General features: G+C 38.3%; 1 protein-coding gene across 1 annotated transcript; it reads left to right on the forward strand.

The window, feature by feature from the left end:
- The first annotated feature begins 7,201 nt into the window (after positions 1 to 7,201).
- LOC148849160 (cationic peroxidase 1-like) lies at positions 7,202 to 9,215 on the forward strand. The gene is made up of 4 exons (XM_088951202.1): positions 7,202 to 7,515; positions 8,072 to 8,263; positions 8,398 to 8,563; positions 8,683 to 9,215. The coding sequence occupies exons 1-4, from the start codon at positions 7,303 to 7,305 to the stop codon at positions 9,066 to 9,068; spliced, it is 957 nt and encodes a 318-aa protein (XP_088807328.1). The 5' UTR covers positions 7,202 to 7,302; the 3' UTR covers positions 9,069 to 9,215.
- Positions 9,216 to 19,557: the final 10,342 nt, after the last annotated feature.

A 19,557-nucleotide genomic window follows, 5' to 3' on the forward strand; every position in this document is an offset into this window, starting at 1 on the left:
GGGCACTCTAATGCTTAAGTTAGCAAATGAGGAGATTTTGTGAGAGAGCTGAAAGCAAGAGAGATAGAGAGTTGCGAGAACTAAATTGCGCATGTACCTTCTGAGGTTGGAGGTAAGGCCTTTATATAGGCATTCTTTGGCGTGGGCATCATGCTTTGCATCTAGGATCTCTGGGAAGATGTGCCTAACTGCTTCGAAGTCCTCGAAGGTAGTCGTGCACATAGGCCAATCTTTGTGCCTTACTCGGTTTCCTCCAAAACTTTCGGTGTGAGAGCTGACTCTCGAGAGACCTGAGAGTGATGGTATGCATGTGGATTTCGCATGTGAGCCCTAGTCCTCAATTAGGTTGGCAAGTCCTCGAGGTAGGTCGCTTCTCACGTCGAGGTCACTTCGGCCGGTACTGACAAGGTACCATGGGTCAGCCCTGGACGAGGTGCTGCTAGCCGCCCTGAGTTGTGGACAAGGTCACCAGCTAGGTTTCCACCAGGTCGGCGGTGGAGGCTGGTCGCCAGGTTGGCGGCGGAGGCAAGTTGCCAGGTCACCAGGTTGGCAGAGTGGGCAGGTCGCCAGGTCACTAGGTTGGCGGCGGGGGCATGTCGCTAGGTCAGCGACAATGCTAGGTCGCCAGATAGGACTCAATCATTTTGGCTAAGGCAAGTTGTCACGTAGATGGTTCTAGGGTGTCACTCAGTTGTTTCGAGATGCCATGTGTCATGATGTCAGTGGAGGGCCAAATCTACCCTCATTAGTAAGGGATACCAAATGGAAATTTATCCTCATAAGGTTCAAGTAGGGTTGTTAATGGACTCTAAAATTTTGAAATCCAATTTGTCATTTGATCCTGTTAATTCATATTCAAATTTTAGTCTATCTTAGAACCTGCATGCGTCTATGAATAATTGAATCAGATATGGATTTTGGCTCATGGGATTTGATTAAGATCTAATTTCAATTAAAATTCAATATTTATATAGTAGTGTATATAGATTTTATAAGTAATTATATAAAATTTAGGGTAAATTGCTGAAACCTCTCTCCTAAAGTTTGGTAATTGTAATCATCTCCCCTGAATTTTCTAAAACAATTGCAAGTAGATTCTCTCTATTAGAATCCTCTAACAAGAAGCATGGAAATGTCCAAAATACCCATATTGTTTTTTTTTTCAAATTCTCTTTATATCAATCATTATCCCAAACTCTTCCAATCTCTCTTTAGAAATTGATTTATTTTCCAAATTTATTCTTCATACCAATCGCTCAAAGGTAAAGCTGCAACTTTAAACTCTTATTATTAATTTTTTGTTGTTCATATTTTTTTTTGTAGAAACCAGCCTTAATAGTAATTGTATAGGCATTTTAGACATTTTCGTGCCTTTTGTTAGAGGATTCAAACAAAGAGGGTCTACTTACAACTATGTTAGAAAGTTCAGGGGAGATAATTACAATTATCAAACTTTAGGGTTGGTTTCAACTATTAGAAACTCCAAGGGAGGTTTCAACAATATAATTTACCTTAAGGGGGCATTCTTTTTTCGGATTTTGGGAGGGGGGAAAGCTGGTTTAGATTTATGTGGGGGTCAAGGAAAGTTTGTTTTGCTGGATATGTTAGGTGGGTGAATAACTTTCCCATTTGAGGGGAAAGTTGCCAACACTTGAATGAGACAAAAATGCCCCTTTTAATAATTGATTTTTATAGCTAAAATGGTCGTTGCCTTATTTATATGGAAAATAAAAGAGCATGGGTAAATGCACTTACCCGAGTAAGTTTTTCCTGGGAAACACTTACCTAGGTAAGTACATTTACCCGATAAATAACTTATCGAAAAACAAACAAGACCTAAAATTTATATTGAACAAAACATATTTGGATGGAACAATAAAACATCTTATATATATATATTTATTAAAGGGATAGGGGTGGTCTCCCCTTTCGCCAAATGGCAGCCCTTATATATATATATGCCATCGGTTTTGGGTTGATCGTTCGACCATTCGATTTGAACGAATGGCCTGTTCTCACAACAAAAATTATAAGCAAAAAATTACGGAACCGTTATGATCACCGGTTTTTAGGTTAACGGTTCGACCAGATAGATGACCTGTTCTGCAAAAAGTTACGGAACCATTTTGGCCACCAGTTTTTGGGTTGACGGTTCGACTATCCGGTTCAAATGGATGGATAGTCCATTTTGACAACAAAAATTAAAAAAATAAAAAAAGCCAAAAACCATTGAATAGGTCGACAATTCGACTATTCGAGTCAATGGGTCATTGACCGATTCAAAGGTTTTTGGCCCGGGACTGGGATTGGGGTAAAACAGAACTGGTTGCCTGGACGGTTCCTAATTAAAAAGTAAAAAATGGCACTGCGACTGTCCGATTTGAACGAACAACCCACTTTGACAATAAAAATTACAGACAAAAGATTGAGTGTATGAGGTCCATTAAGCATTATCATACGTGTTATGTCATTCGAGCGTGTGACTCATACAACCAGAAAATGGAACCGTTATGGCCACCAGTTTTTGGGTTGACAGTTCGACCGTTTGGTTTGAATGGATGACCCATTTTGATAACAAAAATCTAAAAAAAATAAAAAATAACCAAAAACCATTGAACGGGTCAACGGATCGATGGTTTGATTGCTTGAGTCAATGGGTCATTGATCGATTCAATGGTTTTTGGCCAGGGACCAGGATTGGGATGAAACGGAACCGGTTTCCTAGACGGTTCTTAGTTAAAAAAATAAAAAATGGTGAAAAAGCCATTAATCGAGTCGATAGTTTGATCGCTTGGGTCAATGGGTCATTGATCAATTCAACGGATTGGGGTAAAATGCACTTACCCAAGTAAGTTTTTCCTGTGAAACACTTACCTAGGTAAGTACATTTACTTGATAAATAACTTATCGAAAAGCAAAAAGACATAAAATTTATATTTAACAAAACATATTTGGATGGAACAATAAAACATCTTATATATATATTAAAGGGATAGGAGTGGTCTCCCCTTTGGCCAAATGGAAGCCCTTTAATATATATATATATATATATATATATATATATATATATATATATATATATATTAAAGGGATAGGAGTGGTCTCCCCTTTGGCCAAATGGAAGCCCTTTAATATATATATATATATATATTCTGAATGAAGAATCTAATATATATGTCACCGGTTTCGGGTCTATGGTTCAACCATTCGATTTGAACGAATGACCCGCTTTGACAACAAAATTATAAGCAAAAAATTACAAAACCGTTATGACCACCGGTTTTTGGGTTAATGTTTTGACCATCGGGTTCGAACGGATGGATGACCCATTATGCAAAAAATTACGGAATCGTTCTGGCCACCAGTTTTTGGGTCAATGGTTTGACCATCTGGTTCGAATGGACGGACGATCTGTTCTGACAACAAAAATTAAAAAAAAAAAAAAAACAACCAAAAACCATTGAACATGTTGACGGTTCGACTGCACGGGTCAATGGGTCGTTGACCGATTCAATGGGTTTTGGCCAGGGACCAGGGTTGGGATAAAACGGAATCGGTTGCCTGGATAGTTCCCAATTAAAAAAAAAAAACAGTCAAAAAGCCATTGAATGAGTCGATAGTTCGACCGTTCGGTTTAATGGGTCGTTGACCAATTTAACCAATTTTGGCCAAGGACCAGGATTGGGGTAAAATGGAATTGGTTGCTTAGATGGTTCTCGGGCTGAAATTTTCATCCGTTTGGGTCAATGATGGTTCAAAAACCATGGTTTTTGGTGCTTTTGGATTTTCACTATTCAAAGGTTTCTTATTCCTTCCAACATGTGCAGTATGTTCCTTTTTTTTTTTTTTCATTTTTTGCTTTTTGTTTTTTTTTTTAATTTTTTTTTTGTGTTTGGTCTTCTTCTTCAAGATCCTCCAAAATGGTTTAGGGTTTACCACAATTTTATTTCCTCCATTTTGTTTTTTCTTTGGGTTTTCTTGTGCAATGTTTTTTTTTTAATTTTCTTACAAGATGATTTGCTTTGTCTCTTTCTTTGATTGCATGTATGTTTAGATCCATTTCAAAGCGGAACTTTAGAGTCGATTTTTTGATTTTTTTTCCTTGGTTTTTCTAGCTTGGTGGATTTACCGCCAATTTTTTCTATGTTTAAGGTCACTTTAGATTTATCTTTCAAGGTTTTGAAATTCCTTGCAATGTCCACCCTTCCCATGACTATGACTACAAAGTTATTTCATCTAATTATTGACATATAGAAAAAACGATCCAGAAATAGAACCGTTCTGACCACTGATTTCTAGGTCAACGGTTGAACCGTTTGGTTTGAACAGATGGCCTATTCTAACAACAAAAATTAAAAAATAAAAAATGGCCAAAAGCCATTGAATGGGTCGACCGCCTGGGTCAACTAGTCGTTGACTGATTCAACAATTTTTGGCTAGGGACCAGGCTTGGGGTAAAACAGAACCGGTTGCCTAGATGGTTCTCGGGCTGAACAGTCCTACTGTCTGGGTCAATTGAGAGTTCTCGATGTGAAAAAAGGACAACTATGAAGTAGAACTCCGAACTATCATTGTATGATTGTATTCTTTTATACGAGATGCTTTGCTGAAATAATATTTAAAAAATGAGTATATGATGATCTCTTTTAAGTCTTTATATGAGTTTCAAGAATTGGATACTTATAATTGCAAGTTTCTTATTAAAAAACTATTATATTTTTTAACATAACAAATAGCAATATGCAATTCTGGCCCCTTTGCTTGACATTGGTCCCTAAAAGAGGACTTAAGTGCGCCCAAAACTCTTTTCAATGTTTTGGGCATTTTCTTCAAGGTGGCGATAAGCGCATTTCATTTTGTGATAAAGGGCATGGTCATAATTATTAGTTTTTACAAGTCCCCTGAATTTTTAATTTATTATTATTTTTTTTTGGTCAAAATCACTATATTGGATCCAATCGGGTCCATTTTGTGATAAAATGGGCTCATATTATATCGAATCGGAATGGACCAAATCCAGTCCAATTGACACACCTAATTGTCGTTGCATTTTGATTTCCGTCCCATATTACACTTCTTAAAAACATTAATTCGCATACCGAAGTTGTTTTGATACGATATAATGTATCCCAAATCCAGTTCAATTGACACACCTAATTGTCGTTGCATTCCGAAATTGTTTTGATACAATATAATGTGCATCGTATCCTGCATTTTGCACGAGCCAGCAGCTATCCAACTTTATTTATTTTTTTGGGTAGGCATTTGAGTTATAAAACGGGACTCCGGATCTCCTGCCCACGAAAACCCTACCCATAATACACTATCCCTTGTGAATTGAGAACATCTCCCCCTGCATGATACTATGCAAAAGATGAGATGTTCTTCATGTGTACCTGTGGTAAACGTGAGCAGAATTCTCATGGGCAGGAGATCCGAACTCACAAAATGAGAATAGCTCACTAGCTATCGTCCCACAATCCCGGTACTAATGGCGGAAATTTTGCTAAGTACCTAGTAAGCTAGGTCTCTGGTCACCTTGTTTTGCATTAATAATATTTTTAATCAATTCACAAGGAATGTACCTTTCTAATTAAAAATTATGAGTTCACAACATCCTTTTCTTGAATGGAATTTGCCTGAAAAACATTAAAAAAGAAATCCTTATTGAAGTCTGGACAGCAAATGGGTAGTTGGGGGTATGTAGCTAAGACTAAGTTAAAAAATGGTAAGGAAACCCATTTCAGAGATCTTAATTATATCCCATGTGGTAAGGATTTAAATTATAAGAATATGGATAGGGGCGCTGTTTTAATACTTTAATGTGAAATCGGGTACCCATTTAAAGTATGTTAGGGGGATTTGTCTCCTTTTGCTGTTAAAATGTCTCTATGGTTCCGTTTGTTTGCGATATAAATATTAAATCGGGGTATTTATGTATCTTAGTTCGTGTTTGTTTTAAACATAAAAAAGTAATGATTATTATTAGAATAAAAATATATTATCTGACACTTTTATACTACCTATTTTTTGGATACAATTTTGTATTCATTTGATAAAACTAATTTTTTGACCAAAGTTAAGGCATTAGAGCATAAGATAGTTGGAGCATTTAATGATGGGCCCAAACTTTGCATCGATTTCAAACAAAAATGATGAATACAAAAACGGCTTAAAATGTAAACCGTGTTTGCATTCATGAACTGAAAAATAGGTAAATATGTAGCGTATATATTTACATTTACATTGCAACGACATGCAGCCTATGAATACTAATGTTTTTAATTGTGAAAAGGAGATAAATTATCAAGAGGAGTTGGGAAAATTTGGATGAATTAAAGACAAAATTGTACACATTGGGCTGGCTGAGCTATCCTTGACAAGTAAAGCCAGCTTTCACTGTGGCCCCCATCTATAAGTATAACACTGGACATTCACTTGTGATAGGTAGTAACCCAGCCTGGTGTGCATGATTTTGTCGCTTATCTGGGTTCTGATCTGCCACCAAAGAAAATTTACAAACATTTTTGCCCAGAGCCCACATCCCTCCACACTCTACCTTGTTGTAAATTGTATAGTGTTTTAATTCCATGGATATATTGACCATAACACCAGCAATTTCTTTAAGTTTTGAGAAATAATAAAATTGGTTGATAAATGCTATTTTATATTATTTTGACAGATAGGTGCCATTAGATATCCTTAGGCATCACTTTTCAGAAAACATAAAAAAATAAAACTTCTCTCAATGGTCAGTATCACACAAATCAAAATCTGAACTGGTGCTGTTTTTACGAATAAACGGCAATATTTCATTGAGGAAGTAGTCGCAGGATGTGGCAGTGTGAAGCAAATCCTAAAAATCATTATCCTTTTCTTCCAGACCGATAAACAAGACACAGAATCAGACATTTTCTTAAATTTGGTTTCTGTAAACACATAGTGATCATGATAGATATTGGTGATACAAATTTTTTTTCCTTCTGGTTTGAATCTACCTTCCTGAATCCTGGATCCAAGGAAGAAGACAAAACCATGAAATCACTGGGCACCACAATTGACAAGAAGAAAAGTCGTTCACTTCTTTAAAATAAAATAAACCAAATATATTATTTCCTTGTTTTTGTTGAGATCGAAGAACGAAATCTTTGACCTGATACGAGGAGCTAATATAAATAGAGCATTCGCGCTGTGTAGAGCTCCACAACCACAAGCACGGCCAATTAGTCCAAGTTAATTAATATTAGTTCTTCGTTTCTTGTTTCTATAATCAATCAAAAATCTCTCCCCAGCTAGCTCATCATGCCATCCTCCTCCTTTCTGAGTAGCTTCTCCTTCTGTATCTCGTTCTTTCTCTTTGGAGTGGTCTCTGGGCAGCTATCCTCGACTTTCTACGACACATCATGCCCCAGAGCCCTCTCCATCATCAAGTCTGCAGTAGACTCTGCTGTGTCTAGCGAACGCCGCATGGGAGCCTCGTTGCTCCGTCTCCATTTCCACGACTGCTTTGTCAATGCAAGTCCCAATTCTTTTTCATTCTTACTCTTTCTTTTCTTGTTTCTCTAGCCAAGTGGTTAATTAAGCTTGTAATTAAACTTTTGTGTTTAATTTGGGCTCATCTCATTTTCTAAAATGGTGTATTTTTTGGGTGTAATACTTGCAGACCCTGACCCTAAAAGGCCGGCCTGGTTTCGGTCGTTGTCTGTGTTTTCTTATTGATTTAGGTTCAGACCCGGTCCAGCTCCAGTCGATCCATTGACACCCCTAACAACCCAATTAAAATTATGGGTTGATCAACCGGATCATATTACAAACAAGGCTTAATTATATTATTTGAGTACCCATCAACACATGGATCGAGATGAACCCAAGTGTGTAATTAGGCTGGTTATTGGCTAGCTGAACGCCTGCACCTTTCTACGTAGTTGGTGCATGCATCTCTATCAGTAACTCTATGAAACAAGTATTTAGCTTAGATCACATAGAAATGACGCTTTAGTTTTTCTTTTGTCGTGTGTGAGAAGTAGCTAGATTAATGTGATGACGACTTGTGTATGTGTTATGAACACAGGGCTGTGATGCATCTATTCTGTTGGATGACACGTCCACCTTCACCGGGGAGAAGACAGCTCTTCCTAATGCAAATTCAGTGAGAGGGTTTGATGTGATCGATACCATCAAATCTCAACTCGAAAGCGCGTGCCCAGGAGTTGTTTCATGTGCAGACATTCTGGCAGTTGCTGCTCGGGACTCCGTCGTCGCTGTAATCAACACTTCACTCCACCATTGACGATTTCTTTTCTTTTTTTTTTTTTTTTTTCTTTCTTTCTATCTTCTGACTGTAGTAATTAATCAATGCTTTTGTTATTCTGGCGATTTTACATGATTTTTCTCCAGTTGGGTGGCACTTCATGGACGGTGCAGTTGGGGAGAAGAGATTCAACAACTGCAAGTTTGAATGATGCCAATAACGACCTCCCAGCTCCATTCCTGGATCTCAGTGCTCTCATATCTGCCTTTGCAAACAAGGGCTTCACTGCTAATGAATTGGTGGTTCTATCAGGTAGCTAGGGCTATGAAATTTTATGGTGATCACTACTGTAAATCTGTTAGATGGATTGATTGAATCCTTTTGATAAGTACTAACCTTTGGAATTGGCTGGATTTCTCTTGTCGTTGAAGGAGCACATACCATAGGGCAAGCCAGGTGCACAACATTCAGGGATCGTATCCATAACGAGACCAACATCGACTCCCAGTTTGCGACATCCATGAAATCCAACTGCCCGAGCTCAGGAGGTGACAACAACCTCGCAAACCTCGACACAACAACTGCTACAACGTTTGACAATGTTTTCTTCACCAACTTGTTGAGCAACAAGGGCCTGTTACACTCGGACCAGCAGCTCTTCAATGGCGGCTCCACTGATTCTCAAGTTAGAACCTACAGTACCAACTCTGCAACTTTCTTTTCCGACTTCGGAAACGCCATGGTCAAGATGGGGAACCTCAGCCCACTGACTGGAACCAGCGGTCAGCTTAGGACAAATTGCAGAAGGGTTAACTAATAGTATGCCTCCCCTGCAATCTATTATGTATTTCTTTGAGAGGAACCCTTTTCTTTTGATATGGATGTAAGCCAAAAATAAACAAAATAATATAATGAATGTATCTCTACAAAACCGTAGGGATAGATGCTTCTCTTTTTCGATAAATTGCGGCCCGTTTGGTTGTGAAAAGATTTATTCGCCAAAATCGCAGTATGGAAAAGACACATTTTGGGCTAATCCTCATCCAAAAGACATGCAGACAGGTATACTTAACCAAACAGTCTTTAAATTGTTAAGATCTTTATGCGAAAGCTCATATCGTCTTTTAACTTTCCATAAGATCTTTCAAAAAAAGACTTGCCACGTAGCCCCTTCATTCTATTATCTAAGGAAGCCAATTTTTTGATCAAATAATCTCTTTTTCTCTCCCCTGTAGTATCATCTCTTTTGCATTTCTAAATTAAGAGTCCATTGGTTGACATTAGCAATTGGAATCCAAATGGTCTTTCCATAGTTTGTTTGGTTTAGGATTGGGAATGGGATTCTATTTCCACCAATCAAAATAGACAAATAGTTGGAATCAGAATAGTCAATTCCGATTCTTCCTTGAATCAAACTGGGCCTAAATTATGATTTGACTAGATAGACTTTATAAATGCGTTACTCCAAAAAGAATAGATTTGAGCAAACAAATTGCAAAATTATTTATACATATAATTCATATATAAAAAAAATTACCTAAAGATTAATTTAGGGTCCATTTGGTTTGCATTCGAATTGGAATTGGAATCAGGATCGAAATGGTCTATTCCTAGAGTCTGGTTCAGATAGAAATGGGAATGGGAAAATCAGCAGGAATAAGATTTTAATCCCAAATGAGGGGCAAATAATGACTATTCTCTCAAATAGGAGATTCAGATCCCATCCAATTAGTATATGTTTGGCATCGATGCTGCAGTTACAGATTGTTGATGTGTGGGCTAGAAGCCTTGTTTTTGTTTGGAATCGTTGCCAGGTAGGACGTACGTTTCCTGGAGCAACAACTACCTTTTCTGTTTGGTACCAATGCTTTTGGAAACATTTTCTGCACTTCTATCCATTATCCAATGCCACATCATTGCCACATCAGTGCCCTGTTGGCAGCAACAAGCTGTAACTCTAGGAAACACCAAATTTGGCGTTGCTCCAAGTCATGCCTTCCTGATTTCCAAGTCATGGCTTGGAGCACCGTTTTCTATGGAAAAATGGTTTCTAACAAATGGCTGCTTCCTGGAGTACCGTTTTTTCCTATGTAGCACTGATGTGATGCCATTGCTCCAGGAAATGGCAATGATACCAAACAACCACTTAAACAGTTGGTCAGAATAGCCCATTCTAATTCCATACCCCTATTTCTATGAACCAAACAGGGCCTTAAAACTTTTAGGAAGGTGGCTGAGGGTTTCAAAGATCCTCAGCTTGTGGGGGACGGTTGGAAAGTCGATTCACTCGAATGTGAGGCCTATAATGTTGTAAGCAAAGGACACTGGTTAATTGATCCCCGAGTGGGCTCATTGACCCCTGAGTCAAAGTGTGAGCCTGGACCGCACCTATCTCCCAAAGCTAGTGGCCACCCACAGTGTGCAGATCAAAGAGTGGAGTTGGGCGTGTAAGTGGGTAGGGACTTAGGCCTCCTCGCTCGAGCTCAGAAATTATTTTATGAGCTTGAGCAGCAATTTCCTTACCACGTAATTAAAGAGACCGACTCTTGGTAATGGATGAGGGGCTTGAGCTTACTAATTTCGAAATTGGTGGGGATGAAAGGAGTTTAATCGATTAATTCTTCCTATTTTATTGACAGTGATGATGAGCAGGTGGTATCTCTAGCCTCTAGGTTCAATAAATCCATTGGTGGTTTGTTAAAGCGTTTTTATTTCAGCTTTGGTTGGTGTCCTCTTTTGTTTGTGTTGTTTTAGTGGTTAGGGTTGGCTCTGGTGGGGCTTGGTGTTTGAATCTGTCTTTTGTGGTGCCATGTGTAATTCTTTTTTTTTTTGTTTTTTAAGGGAAAAGTCTTTAAATTATTCTTACTGTTTAGTTAATTGACTAATTATACCCTTATTATTTAACCATTGTCTTGCACCACCTTTACTTAGGGGTGGTCACGAGCCGAGTTGCTTTACTTAGGGGTGGTCACGAGCCGAGTTGCTCATGAGCTATTTGAACTTGGCTCGGTTCAATTTAAACTGAGCTTCGAGCTGAATTCGAGCCTAATATATAGGCTCATTTTCTAATCGAGCTGAACTCGAGCTTAATAAAGCTTGGCTCATGAGGTTCGCGAGCCTATGTCACCTTGGCTTGGCACTTTGGCTACTGAGGGAGACCTTGGTTCGATACCTCGGCCACTAAGGATGACCTCGACTCAGCACCTCGACAACTGAAGGAGACCTTAACTTGGCATCTCGGCAACTAAGGGAGATCTCAGCTCAGCACCTTGGCTGATAGGGGAACCTCAGTTCAGTACTTCAGCAGCTAAGGGAGACCTCAGCTTGGCACATTGACAACTGAGGGAGACCTTGGTTTGGCACCTTAGTTGTTAGGGGGACCTCGGCTCAGCACTTCGACTGATAGGGAGACCTTGGCGCGATACTTAAGCAGTTAAGGGAGACTTGCAATTAAAGGTAGCTGAGCTCGAGCTCAAGTCTCTAATTTGAATCGAGCTCAAGTCTGATAGTTTATGAGCGAGTCAAGCTTGAATAGCCAAATATTTGGCTTGGCTTGGCTCAAATCAACCCCTACTTTACTATTTTTGACAATTGTTATTGTCGTTAAGTGCTAACGGAAAAAATGAAATGTCAAAATTGCCCTCCATTATTGCTCAAATTTTCAAAATAAAACCCAAATTTTAAGAAGATAAGAAGCAGATCGCTGCTCCGTCTTTGTCTCCGTCTCCATCTTCGTCTCCGCCCCTATCTCCATCTCCATCTCCATCTCCGTCTACTTACCAATCTCTCTCTCATTCTCTCTCTTGTTTTTCTCTTTCTTCTCCTCTTCTCACAATTTTCATCCCCCTGTCACCACTTAACTAGTGGTAGTGATTTCAGCCGGCCCTGTTTACCTTCTTCAAGCTTGTGACACCAAACAGAGCTGGCAGCGAACCTTGTTTTGCTCTCTCACTCTCTCTCTCTCTCTCTCTCTCTTCCTTCCTTCCCTCTTCTTCCTCCTATTTCTCTCTTATTCCTCTGCTTTCCCTTGTTATTAGTGACTTTTGGTGATTTCTCATTGTTTTCTTGGTGGTAGGAATGGCAACGGGGTGGGCCAAGGATGGGGAGCCTCTCCCCATCCCCATCCCCATGAAAATTCCCATCCCCATCCCCGTCTCGGTCCCCATCCCCACTAATGGGGATAAGGTTATTCCCATCCCCGTCCCCACAAGGATCCCCATTTCCTATGATTTTTTATAATGTTAATCATTTTTTTTTGTTTTCTATTTTATTTAAAAATAAAAATAAAATAATTAAAATTTACAATCCTATTAGAAAAGATTCAAATATATTCAACCATATTTTTTAAAATATTAATATATAGATATATGTGTACATATATACATATATAACGTATACATACATATATACATATATATTAGTAGGGATCCCATGGGGTAATGATCGGGGTCCCTATAGGGTGGGGAGTGCTCTCCCTGTCTCCGCTAACGGGGATGAAAATTTTCCCATCCTTGTCCCCACGGAGAGAAAATCATCCCTATCCCCGCCCCATTCAGGGTGGATCCCCACGGGGATGGGGGAAATGGGGAAATTGCCATCCCTATTTGGCGATTTCGTTGTTGCCACCATATCTTGAAATATCAAAACCCACTATTAACAAAGGTTCTGCAAATGCCATTGTTCCCTTTGTCCTTTTCGTCGCTCCTCCACAAACTCAAGTATCGAGCATCTCAAAAGGCTAGGCAGAGGATCAAAGGACATATTTGCTTGTGGAGCTCGAAGAAGGACAAATCCACCAAACAGTGTCGCACATTTAAAGGTGAAGGAAAAAAATGGATGGTTCAGATGTTGCTGGTCTTTTCTAGTTGACCAGATGGCCTTTTTGTCATTGTCGTGGCTGGGAACTGGTTTGGAAAGAAAAAGTGGTCTTTTCCAGTCGACTTGTGTTCCTCTTGTTGCCTGCTAGTCCGAATCCTGTGGGAGTCGAGATGGGGATCGATGTTGGTCCAAGCTCGCATCGATGGCCTTGGGTTGGGTCTGACCACTGATGATTGAGGAGGCTCTTCTTGGTTTAGTTTGTCAAAGGAGTCGTGATAGTTGTCAGGGATAGAGCCAGGAAATTTTTATAAGGGGGGGCAAAACCTAAATAAAGTATGGATGGACTCATAGAGGGGGTTAGCCATTAAGGTAGAGAGTGGGGGGAGGGAAAATTTTAAATAAAAAGTGGAGATTTTCTGAACCATAGGGATGGCTCCCCTGGGTCCTGGGTCCCCCTGGCTCCACCCCTGATAGTTGTGATTAAAATACAATCTCTGGTTGGATTCCGATGAGTGACAAGCGGTAGTTTGTTTACAGGGCGAGTGATTAAATATACAGGCTCTTCTTGGTTTAGTTCGTCTACAGGACTAAGATTTGTAGCTGTGACGAGTGACAGGCAATATTTGTTTACGTTGAAGTGGGGAGAGGAAAGGGGAAATTGCATGTCCATACAATTTAAGAATCCTTCTAGTCAAAACTCAAAAGGGCGCATGTGTTCCCTCCAGAAATCCTCCTTGGCCCTTAGAACGGTTCCCTTCTGCTAGTGTAGACCTATATTCAACACCTATTCATTTCTTTCACTGAAAAACAAAAGAGAGGTCCAAGTTTAATTGTGGGACGTCTCCCCTATCAAAGTAGACACGAAGAAGGGTCAAGTAGTCCTACTCTTGGCATTTTAGATAGCCGCCTCAATGGCTTTCATGGATCATGGGGATGATAAACTCAAGCGCGGTAGCCCCGTGCATGATTAGAAACATAACCTGCAAATTTTCCATTAAAATTTTTTAGATGAAAATTAGTAAAGGACAACTGATAAATTATGGGTCTGTTTGGTTCACATTTAGAATTGAAATCAAAATTCATCAATATTGAAATTGAAATGATTTATTTTTATAATCGGTTTGATTCAGACAAGAATCGAAATGGGAATTAGAATCAGCAGGAATGAGATTCATTTCCAAAGAACGAGAAGGAGCCATTTCACTAAGAAAAGAAATTAATGGAATTTGAATTCCACCCAATATTAAAAACACAATTCTGATGAGATCGGATGCATTAATATTAAACGACGTTGGAATTGTTAATAAGTACTTTATCGCTAATTTGGCGTGCTGATTTGTACTCTAGAATGGTCAAAATGGCTTAGAAAACCTTTTTTTTTGTAAATAAGACCTAGAAATGGCTAATATTTTTTTCTTTTAGATGGCAAAAATCAAAATATCCTTGTTATACTTGTACATACACGCCAATGTCGCTTCTATTCTTGTTACTTGTATCGTCGTCACTTGTAATTTTTCTACTTCCCCCTTTCTACTTATTCTTCTCAAGTTGAGAGCATTTCGGCCTAAACGAAGTAGACAAAAAACTGCAATTGACCCTAATAGCTAGGCTAAAGGAAAAGTCGTCCATCTCTTGATATTTAAAGAAAATTTTATCCTGTCAAGATCAGCTAATAATTTCAATTGGGAGCCGATCGACTACTTCATAGTCCGAGCTTGAGAAGTAGTGAAAGCTCATTCAAAGCTCAATCATGGCTTCCTCATCCTGGTTTACATGTATCTTCTCCTTTTCCATCTTATTCATATTCCAGTTCCAGCTGACCTCAGCGCAGCTATCCCCGAATTTCTATTCCTTTGCCACCATCAGGACTGCCGTACAGTTCAATGTGAATCTATTGCACATGGATCAGGTCCAATTCATTCCAATTAATATTTTGGATTGATCTAATTTGTTTAAATTTATTTTAATTTAGATTGGTTTCAACCCAAATTTTATCTTATATTAATATATCAGATATTGACTTAACCTAACTCAATCCAATATAAATTTATTAAGAATGGACCAGGTCCAATCCAATATATCTTATTGATCCATCCAATCCGTTCAAATTAATTTTGGACTGGATGGAATCCAATCCAAAGCCGGTTCATTGACACCCTTCATTTCTATGACTGTTTTGCTAATGCACCTTCTCTCTCTCATGCATGTAGTCTTTCAAGTAGGCCAACTCATTGAGAAAAGGTCTAGGACTGTCCTGGAGAAGGATAACAACTAAGAGCCAACTGTGCAGGATGCTGCTGCACAGGGATCAATCCCATATTTCTATTCAATGGGCCGCCCAGAAACTGTACAGTGTTTTGGTCCCAGGCCTCTTGGGCGGTTTATTTGGATGGGTTGATCCGTGTCATTAGCCCTATTAAACCAGATAAAATGGGAACTGTCCTGCCCCGGTCTGGTTTTCAATCTTGGGCCGAATAGTAATTGGTCACGATCCTCGCATTCTTATGCCGCTATACCTGGTCTCAGGCTAAACTAATTTTTTGATGAGCAGTTATTATTCTTCTAAAGGGTGGATAAGTTGCCTCCACACACTCTTAACAATCTCTATCTCTCACCTCTCCCTTTACTCGTATAATCCATTGTTTCCAAAACCGGATCGGAAAAACTGGGAATCGGTCACTTGACCGGTTCCGTTTTCCTTCAAAACCGTTTTTCCCCCAAAACTGTTGATTTTGATCAGCAAACCACTAAACTGGCCGGTTAATCGTTCGAACCGTTTTGATCATTTTTTAATTTTTTAATTTTTTTCAAAACGGTCGAACCATTCGAACTAGTAACCGAACCCCTGACCGGTTCGATCACCGGTTCGTTTTTAAAAACCATGGTATAACTTGTCGAGGCCAATAACACTAGAACCAAGCTTATCCATAAGTTAACATACCTAGGTAAGTGAAAGCGAATGGGGCCTTGTATGCTATGGTGGCTATAATAGTTATAATATCTGCTCCGGGTGGTCCAGGTCTGCATTACTTCTACACACGATTACATAATTTTCTAGGGGAAGTTAAAAGAAAAATGATGGAAATTGACAAACTTACTAATTTTGGGCAAGAATGAATAACATTAGAGTGTTTGGTTATAAAATTCTTGCCATGACCAACATTCTTTTTAGAATGAAAAACCGGCCCTATATCACAAAAATTGAGTAGCTTGCAACATGAAAAATAATCATGCTCCATCTTGCTCATTTCATTCTTTGAGGAAACTCTGTCTACAAAATTGTTGCCATAGATGTTTATTTTTACGAAAGCACTTTACATGAAAGAATTTTTACGAAAACACTTCTATAAAAGTACTTGTACACAAAAGCACGTTTATTAAAAGTAAATTTATGAAAAGTACTTTTGCAAAAGAAATACTTTTATGGAAGCACATTTACAAAAGTACTTTTACGAAAGCACTTTTATAAAAGTATTTTTACATTAAAGCACTTTTAATGACGTACTTTTATAAAAGCACTTTTTCCAAAAAATATTTTTATAAAAGCACTTGTTACAAAAGTACTTTCACAAAAACAATTTTAAGAGAGTACTTTTACAATACATGTTTGCTAATTGGTAAACATCGACCGTTGGAGACCTACGTTGGTGGTTTATGAATACCAACACATTTTTTTTAAGAATGAAAATAAGCAACATAGGACACTTGTCAGTTTGAAAAGAATTCATTCTTAGGAAAAACTGTATGGTTCATAGCAATATTTTCTCATTTTGCCTATTTTTAACCTTTCTTGTCCATTTTAAAATTTCATTTTGGGTAAGAATGAAAAAGAATGAGAATTGAACCAAACATGACCCCAGTTGTTGCTACAAGCAAAGCTTTACTTCCCCATCCAAGTAATATTTAATTTGTTTCATCTTTCATTGTAAAACTATAGTCCGGATTAGGTAGGTAGGCACACCCAAGCTAGCCAAGCCATGTCAAGGGTCAGGCGAGGTGATACCCAACGCCTTTTCTTGCTAAGTTTTGATTCTATTTGAAGTGAACAAAATCAATTTGATCAGACTTGGGCTGAAAAGTTGGAAAAAAATAAAAAAAACTTCTTTTAAGTTTAGTTAAAAATATAAGGAATTGGGATCCTCTAGACCATATTGACTACCTGGAGTAACCTGCTCTACTCTTCTAGCCAGTTTCAATTCTTCCTTGTAAAGGCGACACCACCTATACTAATGAATTTTGATGGGCTTGTATTTAGGTATCTCTCAGCTTTGTAAGGGTGGAGAAGAGTATGCTACTCTGATCAGCCACCATTACTATTTAAAACTGAAGTTTGATAGGAAATGTAGTGAGAAAGTGAAATCAACAGAGGAGATGCTGGAATTTGAGTTCTAATGAATTTGGGTCTTCTCGATTGTTTCAGTTGGGTGACACTTCTTGGACAGTGAAGTAGGGTAGAAGATATTCAACTACGGCGAGCCTGTGTGATGCTAATACTAACCTCCTAGGTCCATTCTCGGATCTCAATGACCTCGTATCTTCATTCGCAAGCAAGGGCTTTACTGCAAAGGAATTGGTGGCTCTATCTGGTAGAACAAATCCTTCTAGCTTATTACTTCATTTACCTATTACGGGCTTAACTTTTCTAATCAGACAATAATGAACCAAACATATATACTGACATTCTGATCTGTTTGGTTTAGAGTACTAACTCTTGATTTTAAGAACAGGACCCTATGTTCTAATTCCAGATAAAGACCAAAACAGAGTTTTAATCGATAATCGAACAGATGTGGAAGTTAACAAATTTCATAATGAAATTTCACAAAAAAAAAAAGGAAAAAAAATGCAAAGTGGGTCTTTTATCACCGAATAGATGTGGAAACCAACAAATTGTAAACATAAAACAGAATAATGGATATTTCAGTAATGTTTTTTTATAATGAAAATGGAAAAAAAAATAAAAGAAAAAAAAAAAACCTACTTGAGAGATTGACATTGTCTAAGTGCCATTGGAGAGCAGAATTAACCAGTAGAGATGGTGGAGGAAAGGAGATGAACAAACAATTAGTATAGGGTTTTGATCGGTAGACCCAAAAAAGCTTAACAGAGCATTCGTATATTCATTTTCATAATGAAAATGAAAAAAAAAAACAAAAAAAAAAATGCATACTTGAGAGTTCTACTGTCGTCAAAGTGTGGTTCAAGAGCAAAGTTAACCATTAGAGATGATGGGGAAAGAAGGAGAAGGAGATGAACAAACAATCAGTATAGGGTTTTGATTGGTAGACCCAAAACAGTTTTAATGGATCACTTTTATATTAAAAAAAAAACGATGCATACCTGAGAGTTCTACTGTCGTTCAAGTGTGGTTCAAGAGCAGAGTTAGCCGTCGTACGTAGAGGGTGGGGGGAAGAAAGAGAGGAAAAAGTAATAGGTTTTTGGGGTTTGGATGAAGGGAAAATCTATGATATAGAAAAGATTTAGTATGGAAAGAGTTTTGACCAAACAAAACCTATCCATGAATTTTGATTCCTTACCCCAATGTTCAATCCAATGGTATATATAAATTACATCCAAATTAAGAATATTTACTCGAATGTTGTGAAATAACCCACATATACAAACCCCTTTTGTAACCTCCACAATGTCACCACAAACCTAAAAGACCATTATAAAGAAAGTCAAAAATAGTAGATTGAAAGGATGAGAGATCCATCATATGGATGGCTGAAACTTGGTGGGTTGGGCGAAATTTCAAAAAGTTTTCTCTCTCCCATGTGAGAATCACATTCCCTATTTTAGAAAACTGTATTTTCAAGGATCAATCTTGAACCCAAAATGAACCAGATCTGAAACCAAAAGGTAGGAGAGAGATATATTTGATACAGATAGTAGTAACCCCCAACGAAGGTGTTCACGCCCAAGGAGAATACCAAAGACTGCTCTCACTGAATATAACACAACGTAGAGTGGAGCAGAATCAGTAGGATGGTTTTTCAGCAAGAACCGAATTCTTTAGCAAGAACTCGATGAAGGGTAGGTGAGCACGACTTCTGATTATCTTTTCTCCCAAAAGATAATATCAAGAGCTCTTCTTTATCACTCCTACAGGTGGTGATCGAACTAGTAGAGGCGGCAAGAGCAGGAATGGGTAGAAATCTGAACTAGTCGAACTACAAGATTTCTTTCTTGTGATCTGCGAACTAGAAGATCTCTCTTCCTTTCTGTGTGTTTTTGGTTCGCCCCTTGCTGCTCTATTTATAGCCTTTAAAGAGAGGTTCTCTTAATCCCATTAGGAGTTTCCTAATCCAAATCTTGTATTTGGATCTGGACTCTCTTTAAGAGATAAGGATAATCCCTTATCTTATCTGCAGATAAAGATCAACCCCCATAATCTGAATGGATAGGGATAATCCTTATCCTATTTGTTGATATGAATCCCAAAATTGCCCTCTTTTAATTAATCACATTAAGCTAGTTCGATTTGA

Source organism: Nelumbo lutea, chromosome 6 (genome assembly GCF_056320005.1).
Source record: "Nelumbo lutea isolate HS-2025 chromosome 6, American lotus-T2T, whole genome shotgun sequence".
NCBI classification, from domain to species: Eukaryota; Viridiplantae; Streptophyta; class Magnoliopsida; order Proteales; family Nelumbonaceae; genus Nelumbo; species Nelumbo lutea.